This window comes from Euprymna scolopes, chromosome 9 (genome assembly GCF_053919585.1).
Source record: "Euprymna scolopes isolate OS-2025 chromosome 9, ASM5391958v1, whole genome shotgun sequence".
Classification (NCBI taxonomy): domain Eukaryota; kingdom Metazoa; phylum Mollusca; class Cephalopoda; order Sepiida; family Sepiolidae; genus Euprymna; species Euprymna scolopes.
Window position 1 is genome coordinate 32,730,658 of NC_136490.1, and position 17,750 is coordinate 32,748,407.

Sequence of the window (17,750 nt, forward strand, 5' to 3'; positions counted from 1 at the left end):
AGATGTCGGTTCATGTTGCACTTGAATTTCTGCATGTCAGTATAGTTGGGGAAGCAGGGACCCGGCAGGGAATTCCAAAGTTTAGCTGTCCTGGGGAAGAAACTACTGGAGTAGAAGGCTCTCTTACATCTAGGGATCTCTACTGTGAAGGGGTGAGATTTAGCTGCTTGTCAGGTTTGTCGGGAGTATTTACGTCGAGGGGGCACAAGTGCTTGCAGTTCGTCAGAGCATTCACCGTTAAAGTACTTGTACATTCTAGATCTCTAACCAGGTTTTTATCCTTTCTTCCCTCAGGCCCTGTCATCCATTTTTATAGCTTCCCCCATGTCCAATTTATGCCAACATGTAAAAATTAATGTTAAACCAAATATAATGATGCTGATTGTAGTAAAAGAGAATAAAAAAGAGATCAAGGTAATATGCAGGATATTTAAACTCATGCCTATATTTGTATTATGATATGCCCCAAGACATTTAAAATATTTTGTTTTGCTTTCAAGTTCTAATGTGCAAATGTCGGAATTTAAAGCATTTTAAAAAATAAAAGTTGTATGCTTACCCGCTTGTTTCTTTTCACCAATTGTATAATGTCATAGAAAACTTTTCTCCAAAGAACCTCTTCTGCCTTGCGGCCATAGTCAATGGGATTGTAGAACATCAAACGTTCACAATAATATTTTAACCTGTCAGAAAGAAAACAAGAAAAGGAAAAAAAAGTCAAGTTTATTAAAAATATCAGAAGATATTTTTAAAATGAAAGCAGGCTCATTCTCAAGACAGTTCCATGGCAAAAATTAAAATGTCTCTCATTGTAGAAAAAAATATCTTCTAAAATCAACAGGAAAAAAAAAGTAAATGCAAGTGATTAAATGAACTTATAAAAATGATTGAAGTAAAACATCTTAAGTATAAAATTTTTAATACAATTATTCTGGCCAAATATAAGTAAAATTATTGAATCCCAAACTTTTTTTATGCAAAAAAGTTTTGGTCTGTTTACTTGGCTAAAAATTAGTGAGTATCGGTGTGTGTGTGTGTGGGGGGGTGGTGTTATCATTCTAACCTAAAGTAGTTACTAGCTGAACCTACCCCGCATTTCTTTGTTTTTATTTTGATGCTTATACAAGAGAAAATCACCATTCTAAATAAATTAACAAGATAACTCTTTGATATACATATGAATTAAGCAAAAATAGGTATCTACACCAAAAATTAGGAAAAATTATTGAGTAGAATTTTGATTAAAAATCAAAACCATTTTTATCATATTTTACCAATCCTCCATTGATAAGAGTAGAAAGCATGGAAGATAAGTCAGTCTGTCATTTAACCAAATAATAATATTCTTCCTAAGCAAAACTGGCATAAGGCCGACCACTTCCCTTGACGAATTCATAACTAAAAGATACTCTAACTTAACATCTAAATCTGATCCCCAAGATCGCCATGGACATGGAATATGTGCCTACATTAAAGATGGCTTTCCATGTGGTAGGGATATCTCCAGTGAAAACCCTAATTTACCTTATATGTCCTTCCGGGTTGCACTTGCTTACACCACTGCATTTATATTTGCTCTCTATCGGCCCCACAACAGCAGAGTTACTATCTTTAAGAGCATATCTGAGAAAATTGACCACCTCCTGTCTGCTCACCCTTCAGCTAACATTCACATTTGTGGTGACTTCAATGTCCACAATGTGGAATGGCTGACCCACTCTAACAAGACAGATGATGAGGGAAGGTTCTGTTATGATTTTGTCATTGCCTATGATCTGACCCAGATTGTTCACGAACTCACCAGAGTGCCCGATACTTCCAGTCAGTATGCTAGCCTTCTAGACCTTTTTCTCACAACTTCCCCTGAGCTATGTTCAAGTTCCGTTCTGTCTCCTCTGGGATCTTCCGACCACTCGGTTGTATCAGTTAAGATAAAAACGAAATGCAATAAGTCTTCAGATGTACCTCTCCACCGTACTGTATATCGATACTCTATGGCTGACTGGGATGGCTTCCGTAAAAAGGATGTGTCCTCCATAGTATCAGACCTGACCGAATGGCTAATTGTAGGCATAGACCGATTCATACCATCCAAAAAATTCCAACAAAAACCTAACAGCCAGCCATGGTTCTCCCCAGAATGTGCTGCTGCCATAGCTACCATAGCTACCAACATAATAGATGCTGAGATACTGAGACTAAAGCTGCTTTCAGGACTGCCAGCAACCACTGCAAAAGAGTAATAAAAAATGCAAGAGATCTATATGCTCAGTCTGTTAAATCCAAAGTAGCTGAGCAGCGGCTTGGTTCCCACCAGTTTTGGCAAATAGAAAACAGGATCCTGAACAGAAGCGTGCGTTCTATCCCAACCATCATCAATGGACTTGAGGTCATCTCGTCAGCATCAGACAAGGCCAAACTATTTGCCAAGAACTTTGCAGCTAATTCTACCCTATGCGACGAAGGGCATCAACTCCCCGTATTTCCACCTACAACAGAAAACACGCTCTGCAATATACTGTGCGTGAGATCGCCAAGCTAATCAAGAACCTTGATTCCAGTAAAGCGACTGGCCCTGACGGCGTTCCAATCATTGTGCTGAAAAAGCTTCAACCAGAACTTGCCCCCATACTTACAAAACTCTTTAAGCGTTGCCTTAAAGAGAAGTGCTTCCCAACACCCTGGAGAATATCATCTCCCTCTCAGTACAGACCAATAAGTCTCCTGTGTGCCATGAGTAAGCTGCTGGAATCTATATTAAATAGAGAAGTAGTCAACCACCTCAGCAGAAATAACCTTCTTAGTGACATGCAATATGGTTTCCGTTCTGCCAGATCTACCGCAGATGTGCTAACTGTTATATCTCATAGGATTAGTGAATCTCTTGACATATCAAAGGCCTTCGATAAGGTATGGCATAGGGGTCTACTTCACAAGATTTCCAGCTACAGTATAACTGGAAATTTTTCTCAATCATTAAATTTCTCTTCGATAGGTTCATAAGAGTAGTGGTTGATAGGCAGAAATCAGAGGCCGTCAATAATAATGCTGGAGTCCCTCAGCGGTCCATCCTGGGCCCAACTCTCTTCCTGATATACATCAATGATCTCCCAAAACACATGCTTAAATCATTCGTTGACATCTATGCTGATGACACGACCATCTATGGCAACACATCAAAGGCTGTAAATGACAAAGTTCTCTCTGATTCTCTCTCCTCTGATCTTGAGCGTGTGGTACAGTGGGGGAAGAGGTGGCTGGTTACTTTTAATGCATCTAAAACCAAGCTTCTATCTTTACATCATCAACGCTCTGATCCCCATCTGGCATCAATTGAAATGGATGGCTCTCGTCTAGGGGAGTCCCCATGTTTTGATAAGCTTCTGGGCTTGACCTTTACTCCTGACCTGAAATGGAACACGTACATCAAGTCAGTTGCCAAGGTCGCTGGGAAAATGGTAGGATCCTTCTACCGCTCCAGAAGATATCTCACTACTGATGCAATTCTCTATCTATATGAAAGCCAAGTATGTCCAAGGATGGAGTACTGTTGCCACATCTGGGCAGGAGCTGCTAAAAATAGCCTATCCTGCCTTGACAGAGTACAAAATAGGCTTCGTGGTTTAATGGGGGATGCCCTTTTCTCTTCCCTGCATCCTCTCTCCCACAGGAGAGACGTTGCGAGCCTGTCTTTTTTATCGTTACTACCATGGCAAGTACTCGTCTGAGCTCCAATCTCTGTTCCCCTCCCCCTCGCCAATCTTTCACGATAAACACTCGTCTAGCTGAAACCACTGTCAAAAATTTTCCCCACTCTTTATCTGTGCCAAAATCTTGTTGTTTCCCACCTGACTACAACCTGGATGTCTTCAAGTCCAACATAAATAAATTCCTGATGAACCGCCCCCTAAAGTAAGACACTTTATCAAATCTCCAATATGCAAATATTCTTATCCCCGAGTGGCTTCCGGGCCTTGATAAGTGGTGATTACCTTGTAAAAAAAAAAAAAAAAAAAGAAAAGATGGCAGATCGGTAAAATACAAAAACTTATTTTTATTTCTGTTCAAACTTTCATTCAATAATTTATACTTATTTTTGGTGAGGATGCTTATTTTTGCATGATAAGTAAGTACATCCAAGAATTTTTACATGGAATGCAATTTTCATTTGTGTTCCATACTGCATAAGTACCTTTTTTCGGCGCTGTTTTACAATTTGTCATTGTTCTGAGTGCAACAACTCTCTACTAAGAGATTCATTCATTTTTTTTTTCATCTCATAATTTAGGACGTTAATATGCTGTCAGTAGGTTTACACGAGTGGTTTACAAAAACAAACTTTTATATTTTTCATTGATTTTTTTTTTTTTTTGTAGAGGGGGATATTCAATTATAGAACTTGTATAGTTTTTAACAGGTTCTGCAGTTTAACTAACCGTTTTTCCATAAGTAATGTGCCAAAATTAACCGAGCAGAAGAACCGTTTAATATTTCACAAACATTCTATTTACATTGGGGGGGGGGGCATAAAACCATAAAAGTGTTCTTTTATAAACCGTTTGTGTAAACTTACTGACAGCATTATCAGCATCCTAAATTATGAGATGAAAAAAAAAATGAACGAATCTCCTAGTAAAAGAGTTGTCTCCCTCAGAACAATGACAAATTGTAAAACAGCACCCTTTCTTCCCCAAAATATTTTTGTTCTAATCAAAGAGGGCTACCTTTGTATGAGTGAATAATTTTTTTAATTTTTTTATTTTTAAGATGGGTGCTGGCACTGACTAGCAGGCTCAGGAAGGCAGAAAGAGTTGGAAAAAGCTGGTTACCAGATCATCTTTGAGGCTCCAAGCAGTCATCCAAACCATGAGACATAAGATGAGATAATGACAATTTTCAATTGTGACTAATACTACAGAAACACCAAGAAATTAATTTCAAATTGATAGAAATTAGTATCGATAAAAAAAAAAATCATGGATTCTTCGATAACTTATTTGGAATATCGATGTCTATTAATAACAAACATTATTGGAAAAGAAAGTAAATATTGATCATGATCGTAGAATTGATTAACAAGAAATGCTGAGTCGTCTAAAGCAATGCTGCAAAGAATTTGGTCTAAAAATAAAAGAATTATTGACATTAATTACAAAGGAATAAATATTTTTTAATTAATCGTTTAAAAATCAGCTCCATAATAAATATTGATTAACTTGTATTGTTTCTAGATGAGAGTATTTTATTAAGAACTGAAAGAAATCCAATACGTTTACTTTTAACTTTTTTCATATTGTAAAAAACAAAAAAAATACATATTAAAAAAAAACAAAAAAAAACCCTAAACCTTTACTTACATAGTAGACAACATTACATTTTGTATATATATTGTATATATTATACAAAAAAAAATCTACGTACATACAAAACTCAACTTTTTATTAAATTTAAATCATATGTATCACATTTTCTGATAAAGACATTGAAGGCATTGCCAGGGCCGCTGCAAGAAAGGTGGGCTCTCTCTACCGTGCTAGACAACTACTAACACCCGAAAGTATCCTGTACCTCTATAAGGCCACCATTTGCCCATGTATGGAGTATTGCTGTCATATTTGGGCTGGTGCATCTGCTACTAGTCTCTCGCTCCTTGACAAGATTCAAAAGAGAGTCGCAAATCTGATAGGCCCTGAACTGGCATCTAAGCTTCAGCCTCTGTTCCATCGACGAAATGTTGCATCCCTCTGCCTCTTCTACAAGTATTTTAGTGGTGAATGCTCTGACGAACTGCAATCACTTGTGGCCCCACGACGTGAGCACCCTTGACAAACCAGACAGGCTGCTAAATCCCACCCTCACACTGGAGAGATCCCTAGATGTAAAAGATCTTTTTACTCCAATAGTTTCTTCCCCAGAACCGCTAGACTCTGGAATTCCATTCCAGGTCCCTGCTTCCCCAACAGTACTGACGTGCAGAAGTTCAAGTGTAACGTGAACCAACATCTTGCTGCCCAAATCCCTACATAGTATCCCAGTAGTTGTTGCCCCTGATAGTAGCCCCCTACACCAAAGTGGCAATTTGCCTTGTTTGAGGTGAAAATGTAATAAAAAAAAAAAAAGTGGTCCTGAATATAAACGCCCTCCTAACCGAACAGATCTAGGAGGGTTGAACTTTCTTAAAATTTCAAATCTGTCCTATTTTGATGAAAATTGAACTAGAAATTTAGGATATTAATTTAAAGAATTTTCCAAGATGAATATTTTTTAATGGAAATCGTTCCAGACCAGACAAAGACACTGTCTAAAAAAAAACTTCAGTCAACAATAAGTGTGTATATATATATACTAGCAAAACTACCCATCGTTGACTGGGTTCAAAAACAGCCTACAGAAAATGGACTCTGATTTATGAAAGTATGATAGGTTATGAAAAGGAAGGGTTGTAAAGAGACAGCTTCGAGTTTGGGGGTATCAAAACCAAAGCAAAACATGAAAGTAAAAATAAAATAGATAAACCCCATAATTTATTATACCATACCTGTTCACACTGAAACACTTATCACAATATTCTGTGGATCTATATTAAAAAAACCTTGTTAAACTTTGTGGCATATTTACATTCTATGGAGGTCAGGTACGAACGAACACCCCATAGTTTTATTATACCATATTTCTTCAAACTGAAACATAATTATCAAAGTATACTTACGCAGATAGATATGAAAAGTCTTTATTAAAGTTTGTGCCTATTTCCATTCTATGGAGGCCAGGCACGAACGCAGACCACACAATTTTATTATACCATCCCTATTTAAGTTGAAACATACTTATCAAAGTATTCTTATGTATATCTATATCAAAAACACTTGTAAACGTTTTTTTTTTAATTTTTTATTTCCATACTTTGTGGACCATGCGCGAATTCAGACCCCACAATTTTAATGAACCAACGTTCTGCCAGATCAAACATACCCATTCCTGTATCTCGATACATCTTCTATCATTATATGCAATCAGTTTTTTAAAATAGTCAACCATATAGAAGCCTATTTGTGACCACACACACACACACAGACATTCAGCTTTATATATATATATATATATATATATTATATTTAACCCTGAAAGCAGCAATTCTTCTCCCATTATCAGAAATATCACTTAATAGAATGCGAGGACAAAATAAGGGAAGTGGGAGTTACAAAGCTGTTAAAAGTTAACCTAAGGTCCCATTTGCTACTCTCTATAACGGGTTAATAAAAACAAAGGAAGTAATATGGTGTTTTGAGCATAATGAAGTACAAAGCATTAATACTCATTCAATCCCAAGCAACATCAGATCTCCCTGCTAATATTTTCCTAATCACAAATTCTAATATACTGGTTTATCAGCAAAACAAAGCAAATATCATAAGATTAAAAAAAAAAAATCAAACTGTAACAGTTAAATGGTTTCTATTGGCTAGTTTCCCCATGCGAGAACAAAGTTAGATGCACGATTAGTTCTTAATGTAGGCAAAATACATCTCAAAAAGGAGCATTCTGGATCAAGACAAAATGTACTCAGTCTAGAAGGATTTTCTTCTTCATTTACAGAGCACAGAAAAGATCAAGCATCAGAAAATATACTACAATAGTGATGGAGAATATTGTTATTCTCTATTGCTTTATAGTTAATCAAGGTTTGAAAAATGGGAAAGATTTGGAAATAAAACCTGATTTATAAGCAAGTTTTAGCTCCAGAAGAGGGTAGGTCTTTTTGATCTCCGAGAACAAACTTAGTTAAAATAATCTTTTTTAAAATTACATTTTCAACAAATATAGAAAATATATTACTTCCTCGGCAAAAATGTAGAAAGTGGGAGGGAGGGTTGTATAAGCACATTTGAAATAATTGTCATAAAACTACCTTGGTATTTCGTTCACAAAATGTTCATACATTAATAAAAATTGAGATAACGATTCTAGACATAAGGTTTAGTATCATTATATCTTAAATTTTAATTTTCATAAGGACATGAAAGTGGTATCAAACCGATTTGCAGTTCTATTTAGGGAATTATTTTTACCCATTCTGGGGCAGGCATTCTTCTAACATATATATATATATATATATATATATATATATATATATATATATATATATATATATATATAGTTGCTCAGGAGAAATTAATTTTTTCATTAAAATTCTAAATAAAATATTAATGCCACCTGAGCATCATTAAAAATACTCTAAAGAAACAGAAACTTGGGGAATAATTAATAATTGGTGTAATGATGGTTCCAATTTAATGAATCGTTCATCTATTTGAATAGACGAATAGATTAACTGGACTTGGTATCAGAAAAAAATCAGAACTTTTGGAGATATCAGAATCAGTATTGAAACTGGAAGATTCAAATTCCAAAAACGTTTCCTTAACATTTTTTTTTTAAATTTAATTTTTCATTGCTGGTACTAATGATAAAATGAAATTATTTTTTCAAAGAAGCAATAAAACAAAAATCTAAATACAAAGTTAATTTTATTTAAAAAAAAAAAAAATCAATGAAACTTTGCATAAATTTACTTGGTAATAGTTAAAGGGTTCTGAAAAACATTTAAAAATTAAATAAGACACTTTTATCAGAAAAAATACTGCCAAACATCATTAGTAATTAAATTAAAAATAAAATATGAATTTTGTTTTTATTATTTTTATATGGTGGACTCCGCATCTACAAACTCAGAGAGGTGGTCAAAAACTGTGGAGAAAAAAAAAAAATTTCAAAGCTTAATATGAATTTTTATGCCTCTGTGTGATAACTGATGCAACATTGTGTACTTACTTTGGCTTCCTTGATTTTGAATTTTCATATCTGAACTAGTGTAAAACAAATTTTTTTTCTTTTGTAAATTGAATTACTTAAGGGGACAGCTCATCAAGAACTTATTTATGTTGGACTTGAAGACAACCATATTGCAGTCAGTTGGAAAGCAGGCAAACGGAAGAGTTCTCCAGGCGTGCAGTTCTAAAAAAGAAGCTTTGTTAATGGAATCTATGTTCAGGTTTAGGCACCGATAGAGAGTGCAGGAAATTATTGATAGTGGTTTCAACTAGACGAGTGCTTTTTGTGAAAATTTGTCAAGGAGAGACCATAGATTGGAACTCAGACAAGCACTTGTCATAAAAATAACGATAAAGCAGAGACAGGCTCGCAACGTCTCTTTTATGTGAAAGACGTTGCAGAGAAGAGAAAAGGGCATTCCCCACTAGGCTTTGAAGTCTATTTTGAACTCTGTCAAGGCAAGATAAGCTGCTTCTAGCAGCACCTGCCCAGATGTGGCAACAGTACTCCATCCTTGGGCATACTTGTCTCTTATACAAGTGGAGAATTGCATCAGGAGTGAGGTATAGTGGTAGAAGGATCCTACCATTTTTTCAGGGAACTTGGCAATGGATTTTATGTATGTGTTCCATTTCAGATCAGGAGTTAAGGTCAAGCCCAGAAGCTTGTCAAAACATGAAGCCTCCCCAAGATGAGAGCCATTCATTTCAATTGATGCCAGATGGATATCAGAGTAGTGATGATGTAAAAATAGGAGCTTGGTTTTAGATGCATTAAAAGTAACCAGCCACCACTTCCCCATTATACCGCGTGCTCAAGATCAGAAAAGAGAGAGAGAGTCAGAGAGAACTTAGTCATTTACAGCCTTTGATGTGTTGCCATAGATGGTAGTGTCGTCAGCATAAACGTCTATGAATGATCTTAGGATGTTATTTAGAAGATCATTGATGTAGATTAGGAAGAAAGTTGGGCCCAAGATGGATCCCTGAGGGACTCCAGTATTAATACTGTGAGCTTCTGATTTCTGCTCATAAGCCACTACTCTTATGAATCTATAAGAGAGAAATGATTTAATAATTAAGACATTTCCAGCTATACTGTAGCTGGAGATCTTGTGGAGTAGGCCTTTATGCCATACCCTATCAAAGGCTTTTGATATGTCAAGAGCAAATGCCCTAAAAAGGAAGCCTCCGTTGAGAGATTCGCTAATCTTATGAGATATAACCATTAGCACATCTACTGTAGATCTAGCAGAATGGAAACCAAAATCACTAAGGAGGTTATTTTTGCTGAGGTGGTTGACTACTTCTCTATTTAACAGATTCCAGCAACTTACTCATGATGCACAGGAGACTTATTGGTCTGTACTGAGAGGGAGATGACCGATCACCTGAATTTTTAAATACAGGGCATACTAATGAGGTTTTCCAGGGTGTTTGGAAGCAATTCTCTTTAAGAAAACGCTTAAACAGCTTTGTAAGTATAGGAGCTAGTTTGGTTGAAGCTTTTCAGCGCTATAATTGGAATACTGTCAGGGTCAGTTGCTTTACTGGAATCAACGTTTTTGATTAGCTTGGCAACATCACACACAGATATTTGTATGTCACATAGCATGTTTTCAGATACAGGAGGAAATACAGGGAGTTGGCGGCCTTGATTACAGAATAGAATTAGCTGCAAAGTTCTTGGCAAAAATTTTGGCTTTGTCCAATGTTGACGAGATTGCCTCAGGTCAATTGATGATGGTTGGGATAGAGCAAGCACTTCTGTTCAGGAATCTGTTTACTATTTACCAAAACTGGTGGGAACCAAGCCGCTGCTCAGCTACTTTGGACTTGACTAAGCATACACCTCTCTTGCATTCTTTATTACACTTTTACAGTGGTTCCTGGTAGTCCTGAAGCAGCTTTAGTCTCAGTACATCTATTATGTTGGAAGCAATGGAAAAAGTGATTTCTGTACACAATGGCAGCAGCACATTCTGAAGAGAACCACAGCTGGCTGTTAGGTCTTTTGCTCTGTATATAGCAAGATTTTTCAAAAAATCATTGTAATGTACCATAAATAAATATCACAAATTCATAACTTACCTGCTGAAAGCATCCATCTTCAATGCATAACTACAAAGGATTGTCTTAGCTTGATACAGCTCACAGAGGTCACTCGAGGATAAGATTTAATGGGTGTACATTAGTCAATGGGACTATAGCATAATAATTGTAAGGAGTGGAAATTTTGTAAATTGGATTACTTAGGGGAATGGTTCACCAAGAACTTGTTTACATTGAACTTGAAGACAATCAAATTGTAGTCAGCTGAAAAGCAGTCAAATGGAAGAGAGTTCCACAGGTGTGCAGTTCTTTGTTAATGGAATCTATGTTTAGGTTTAGGCACAGATAAAGAGTGCGGGAAATTATTGATAGTGGTTTCAGCTAGATGTGTGTTACATGAAAAGGGGCTGTCCCCTTTTCATGTAAGTTAAAAATAAAAGAATTAGTTAAATGAAAATGATATCAGATAAAACAAGGATTGAACCCTGTAGATAAGTTTTAAAGAACAATAAGTTTAAATGGAATGTCTAGTTAAATTGTTGATTCTGTTAAAATATTTAATAAATACAAATTTGGCTGGAAACTATTCACATTTTTAGAAAGAATGCATAATAAAATATGCGTTACAGAATTAGACAAGTAGGTTAAATTCCTTTGTAAAACAACAAAGAGAATGGAAAATTTCTTGGTCGTCAGAAATGGTTTCAAAACGTGCAAATCGCGCATGTTTGAAACACGTGAGTTGTGGTCACGTTGACCAGACATACGGGTGATTTCTCAATATAGGAAAGAGTTTGAAGTTAGTTAAAAGAGAATCAGATCAGTCAGTGGGAAGAAGCAGAGAGGTTCAGACCGATTCTCAGTTAGAGTCAGGGCACCCTCTAGGAAGCAAGAGGTTTTAGAGGTAACCATGTAAACAACTTTGAATCCCTGAAATACAGAATCATGTTCGACCGGTTGAAGAAATAAACGTATCATCATGTGTTTTTATAAGTGCATCTTCGAGTTAAATTTTCAACGATAAAGGTAATGTGTTTGTATATATGTACAACTGTCAACGTAAATGTCAAACGCACTCTCGGCCTATCTATCAAGATATTCATAAACCTCCTCTCATTGAATTACATGTTAGGTTCTCCTGTAGTAATCTGTACCTGCCTGTCTCGTTATATATAAGACCTGTCTCTATATCTCAACAATACGAACACTCACAATGAATATATATAATATCTAGCATCTCACATGATCACACACATGAACACACTAAGACTCTTACTAACATGAACAACGACAAATACATAAGTCGTCATCAAATAAGAACACTTAATAAGACAGTATGCAACAGAGTGCTTTTTGTGAAAGTTTGTAAACGAGGGACCATAGATTGAAACTCAAACAAGCACTTGTCATGAAAATAATGATAAAGCAGAGACAGGCTCGCAACATCTCTTTTATGGGAAATCAGTTGGAGGGAAGAGAAAAGGGCATCCCCCACTAGGCTTTGAAGTCTATTTTGAACTTTGTCAAGGCAAGATAAGCTGCTTCTAGCAGCTCCTGCCCAGATGTGGCAACAGTACTCTATCATTGTAAGTACCTGGCTTTTATATAGATAGAGAATTGTATCAGGAGTGAGCTATCTACTGGAGCGGTAGAAAGATGCCACCATTTTTCCAGTGAACTTGGCCACGGATTTTATGTATATGTTCCATTTCAGATCAGGAATAACGGTCAAGCCCAGAAGCTTGTCAAAACATGGAGCCTTCCCGAGACAAGAGCCATTCTTTTCAACTGATGCCAGATAGGGATCAGAGCAGTGATGATGTAAAGATAGGAGCTTAGTTTTAGATAAATTAAAAGTAACCAGCCCCCACTTTCCCCATTATACCACGTGCTCAAGATTAGAGGAGAGAGAGTCAGAGAGAACTTGGTCATTTATGGCCTTTGATGTGTTGCCATAGATGGTAATGTCGTCAGCATAAATGTCTATGAATGATCTTAGGATGTTATTTGAAAGATCATTGATGTAGATCAGGAAGAGAGTTGGCCCCAGGATAGACCCCTGAGTAACTCCAGCATTAAGGCCATGAGCTTCTGATTTCTGCCCATCAACTACTACTCTTATAAACCTATCCGACAGAAATTATTTAATAATGGAGAAAACATTTCCAGCTATATCGTAGTTGGATAGCTTATGAAGTAGACCTTTATGCGGTACCCTATCAAAGTCCTTTGATATGTCAAGAGCAATTGCCCTAGAAATTCACAACGTATCTACTAAAATAGTCCAACTTTAACGCATAACTATTAAATTTCTTTTTCCTTCCATTGGCACGTATATACACTCATATACACATCACATTCCACTGGATGACAACCAATTATCTACACACATACATTACAGAAACACACACACGAGTATAAACTGTGTCAATCGTTTTATTATAGATTAGTAAAATATCAATATTTCACTAAATATATGTAAAAAAAATTTTAATTGTATCGTCAAAGGACTGCTTGAAGGTTAGTTATTTCTCAATTTTATTCAAATCTATGCAATATTCATGAAGTTAAGGCATTTTATTGCTTATTAATAAATTTATACTGTTCATTGTTTTATTGCAGATCTCTTACAATATATCAAAAAATGGGTGATTGAAGGTTATCAAAAAACAAAGGATTGTTGCTGGACTCTCAGAAGGATTGTTCATCAAAGATTTAGCCACAGAGCTGGAAAGGGATCCAAGAACCTTGGCTTCATTTGTGAACAACCCTAACATCAAATCCAGAAAGGATAAGGGCACCAGAAGAAACTTTTCAGATTGTGATATTAAGAAAATTCATAGGGAAATCAACCAAAACCCAAACAACACCAGTGCTTCCATTTTTGCAAGAGCTGGAATTGCTCCAATGCAACGTGTCGAATGAGATGGCAAGGAACATCATAACTATTCAAAGGCCTCCATTGAGCAAACAGAGAAAAATGAATGGCTTGCGCACAGAATTACATGAAAGTGAATTTAAAACATGTCCTATTTACAGATGAGGCCCATGCTACTCTTGATGATCTAGATAGATGGGCCAAAGTTTGGAACCTAAACAGACTCTTTATAGTTCATCGTCAACAAGGAGGTGGAGGCATCATGTTTTGGGTGAGAATTATTGGGGATACGTTGGTTGGACCATTCCAAGTGCCAGAGGGTGTAAAGCTTACCAGCAATGCGTACACAACCTTTTTAGATAATCATTTGTCACCATGGCTAGATGACCTACCATTGTCACGTTGCTTTTAGATGATTTTTATGCGCGATAATGCACCATCCAATTCTGCTAGGGCGACTGCAGCCTTCCTTGAATCTATGGGCTTTGTTGGAGAAACCCTCATGATCTGGTCACAGTGTTCTCCAGATCTTAACCCCATTGAACATCTCTGGTCAGTATTGAAAAGAGGGGTTTATTAGCAGTTTACTTCAAAAGATGCCCTGTGGAAGAAAATAGTTGATGTCGCCAAAGCCAGAACTTCTTTTCAGATCAAACAATTGACTTTCTCAGTGGACAAAAAGTTGTTTGAAGTTATTTAAAAAAAATGGTGGATATGCTGGTAAATAATTAATTTATTTGAGGCTTAGCACCTAGGATGTGCTTCTGTTTATTATTCTTTGACAGAAAAATATAATAAAAATAAAGTTTTCATGATTAGACATAATTTTTTTGCCGTAGAACACCATTTTAAAAGAACTGAAATAAAGCAATGGATAGTGGAAATTCCTTGATAAAGAATAAAATGTCATAACTTTGTGAATATTGCATGAATTTGAATAAAATTTTGGGAAATAACTAACCTTAAAGCAGTCGTTTCATGATACAATTTTAATTTTTTTTGTGACATATATTTAGTGAAATATTGATATTTTACTTATCTGCAATAAAGCGATTGACACAGTTTATATTAGGACTTCTAGCCAACCATGGATGCCAAAACTGTAGATTAGATAAAGAGTTCTGTTGAAATTCTGTGCAGATTTCTGAGTTCGACAAAATATACCTGAAGAAGGTTGGCGGTTAAATTAACCAGAGCATTGTGAAAATAACATTAAAAATCAGAACAGTGGTGTGGAGAATCCAAATAATACAGATGTTTTTGTTTCTATCCAGAATACATTTAAGGGTGTGTATTTTTTCCACACAGAAAAAAAAAAAAAGCAATCGTATACAAATAGAGACAATCAATCAATCTCTCTAAACTGCTTGAACATCATCGAAAAAAAATCTCGTAAGATTTATACAGCTGTTCTATCATTGTTTTTACATGTTTTCTTTTACAAATTATTGTTAGCTTTCTTAGCTAAAACTTTTCTATCAGATCATCTGAAAAGTTTGTACTGAATTTTAAAGGAAATGAAAAGTTAAAAAAAAAAATATATATATATGCCATTAAATATTTAATCAACCAAATATGAACCATTTTGTTGAACAACCTTTCTCCATCTATCTTTCATCATAAAAATTCAAGGTGATTCTTATCCAGAATTCCCCCTAAATCAAAAATAAAAATAAAAAAATCTGTGATAGATATGTGGATATCTGACAGATTATTTTGGGTCTTGGTAGGAAATTCAAGAAATAGGTGGTCCTGATCGTATAGGGTTGAATTTGATGCAGTTCTTGGCAAAGAGTTTGGCTTTATCAGATGCTGACAAAATCACTTCAGGCCTGTTGATGATGGTTGAAATAGACGACACTCATCTGTTCAGGACCCTTTTTGTTACTCACCAAGATGAACTGGGCATATGTTTCTCACGTTTTCTATAATCCTTTGGCAGTTCCGAAGGCAATTTTATTGTTCGATGGCGAGGGATATTTGGGGTTTTGTTATTTGTTTTTATCTTTATTAAGATAATCAAACGATCATAAGATCCTTACAAAACTGAGGATGAACACAGTTCAGGACATGTTAGAAAATGATCTAAAAGACTTGCAAATTGTCCATTGGCATTGAGTAGGCTTATTAACAATCTATGTTAAGTCATAGGTCATGTTAGGTCATAAGCAAGGAAGAAATTATGACAAAATCTCCCTTTGTCATCTGTTTTGTTTGAGTGGACTAGCCATTCAACACTGTGAACATTGAAATCTCCAGACATGAATGTTGGGATGAGTAGACAAGGTATCATCAATTTAGTTAGCGATACTATAAAAGAAAATAGTGACTCCATCATTATGGAAACGGTAGAAAGCAAATAAAATGCTGTGTTGTAAGTGCTACTCTAAAGCATATTTAGAAATGTTTGGAGATGTCCCTGCCACAGGGGAAGCTGTCCATAATGTAGGCACATATTCCATGTCTATGGCGATCTTGAGAGTCAAGTTTGGATGTGAAGTTAGAATAGCCGAAGAAATCAGCTAAAGAAGCAATTGAGCTAATGCCAGTTTCAGTCTCACATAATCCAATTTCAACCACATGGAATCAATTTGCAGCACTCTGCCTTCAGCCAGGTGAAAAGGCTGATGTATTCTTGGCAAAACTATGTAGACTTGCAGTTTTGTTTGGTGGCATGTCAGATTTGTGCCTACAGTGCATTTCTCACTGAATTGCCTGAGTGTCCTCTGAAATGCTTGTCAGAGAAACTTACAATGGGATAAGAATTCATACCATCTTGAAGAACTGCATTTGAATTACAGAGCACGCTGTAGTAGTAGTAGTAGTAGTAGTAGTAAAACCAAACGACATACCGTTTAGCGCTGGACAAGGCACATTTTTCTACTAAAATTATTAAATTCAAACAAATTTGAATAGAAAGTTTATTTGTATAAGAAAATAAGTGCAAAACTCATTTAAACGGGATACGAATGTTTAATTCAAATAAGATGAAGATATATGTTATCATTTTTATACATATTTATATTATGTTCTGTCACTGTTAATTAATAAATACTAAAAATTTCATTAGAATTAGTTGATTTCCTGAATTTTGGTAAATTTTTAAGTGAGGTGGGAAGGATTTGCAATTCTAAAACTGTCCCCCAAACTTCAGAAACACTTTATTTAGAAACTTATTCTTAACATGTGGATAAAAAGGTGTTTTGCAACTATTTTGAACTTTCACCTAACAATTTAATAAAAAAAAAATTATAATTATAATATACTAACATTATTAAGAAAATAATTCTTAATATGGCGAGAGGAGAGCGTTTTGTAACTATTCTGTATTTTCACCTAACAATTTAATAAAAAAAGAATATCATAAAACTTGAATTTAATCTGAAAATAGTATTACAAAAGGTAGGACTGTAATTTTGTTTTATTTTGTTAAAAAAAATTGCTTTTGTTTAATTTTAATTTAAACAGCTTCACTTAACACCACTTCTTTTTATTTAAGTAAAAAACACACAAACCATTTGTCCAATTAAGTAAAAGAATAACTTATCTTGCCTATGATAACTCTTATTGGGTTTGCTTTATAATCAACAGAGGTATGAAGAAGTGATTAAAAAACAGATATAACAAATAAATGTTACCACAGGCAAGATAATTTACTCTTCTTCCTACTTCGATAAATTTTTGGTGTTGTAAATGTTTATTCTGTTTGAAAAACAAGTAGTATCGAGCGTTACATGAAAACAAGTAGTGCCGAGCGTCACATGAAAACAAGTAGTGTCGAGCGTCACATGAAAACAAGTAGCGTCGAGCGTTACATGAAAACAAGTAGCGTCGAGCATTACATGAAAACAAGTAGCGTCGAGCGTTACATGAAAACAAGTAGCGTCGAGCGTTACATGAAAACAAGTAGCGTCGAGCGTTACATGAAAAGAAAAAATGGCTGCAATGTCTCTTGAAGTCTTTAAGTCTCAACAATAAAAATAAAAAAT

The 17,750-nt window shown here is 35.4% G+C and overlaps 1 protein-coding gene across 4 annotated transcripts in view; it reads right to left on the minus strand.

The window, feature by feature from the left end:
- The window catches only part of LOC145284483 (nonsense-mediated mRNA decay factor SMG5-like), a 1,021,751-nt gene that overhangs the window by 967,791 nt on the left and 36,210 nt on the right, over window positions 1-17,750 (minus strand). For all 4 annotated transcript variants that reach the window (XM_080133345.1, XM_080133343.1, XM_080133346.1 and 1 more), the window contains exon 3: window positions 560-683. In XM_080133345.1, coding sequence (XP_079989471.1) covers window positions 560-683 — 124 coding nt within the window. The remainder of the gene's footprint in view (window positions 1-559; window positions 684-17,750) is intronic.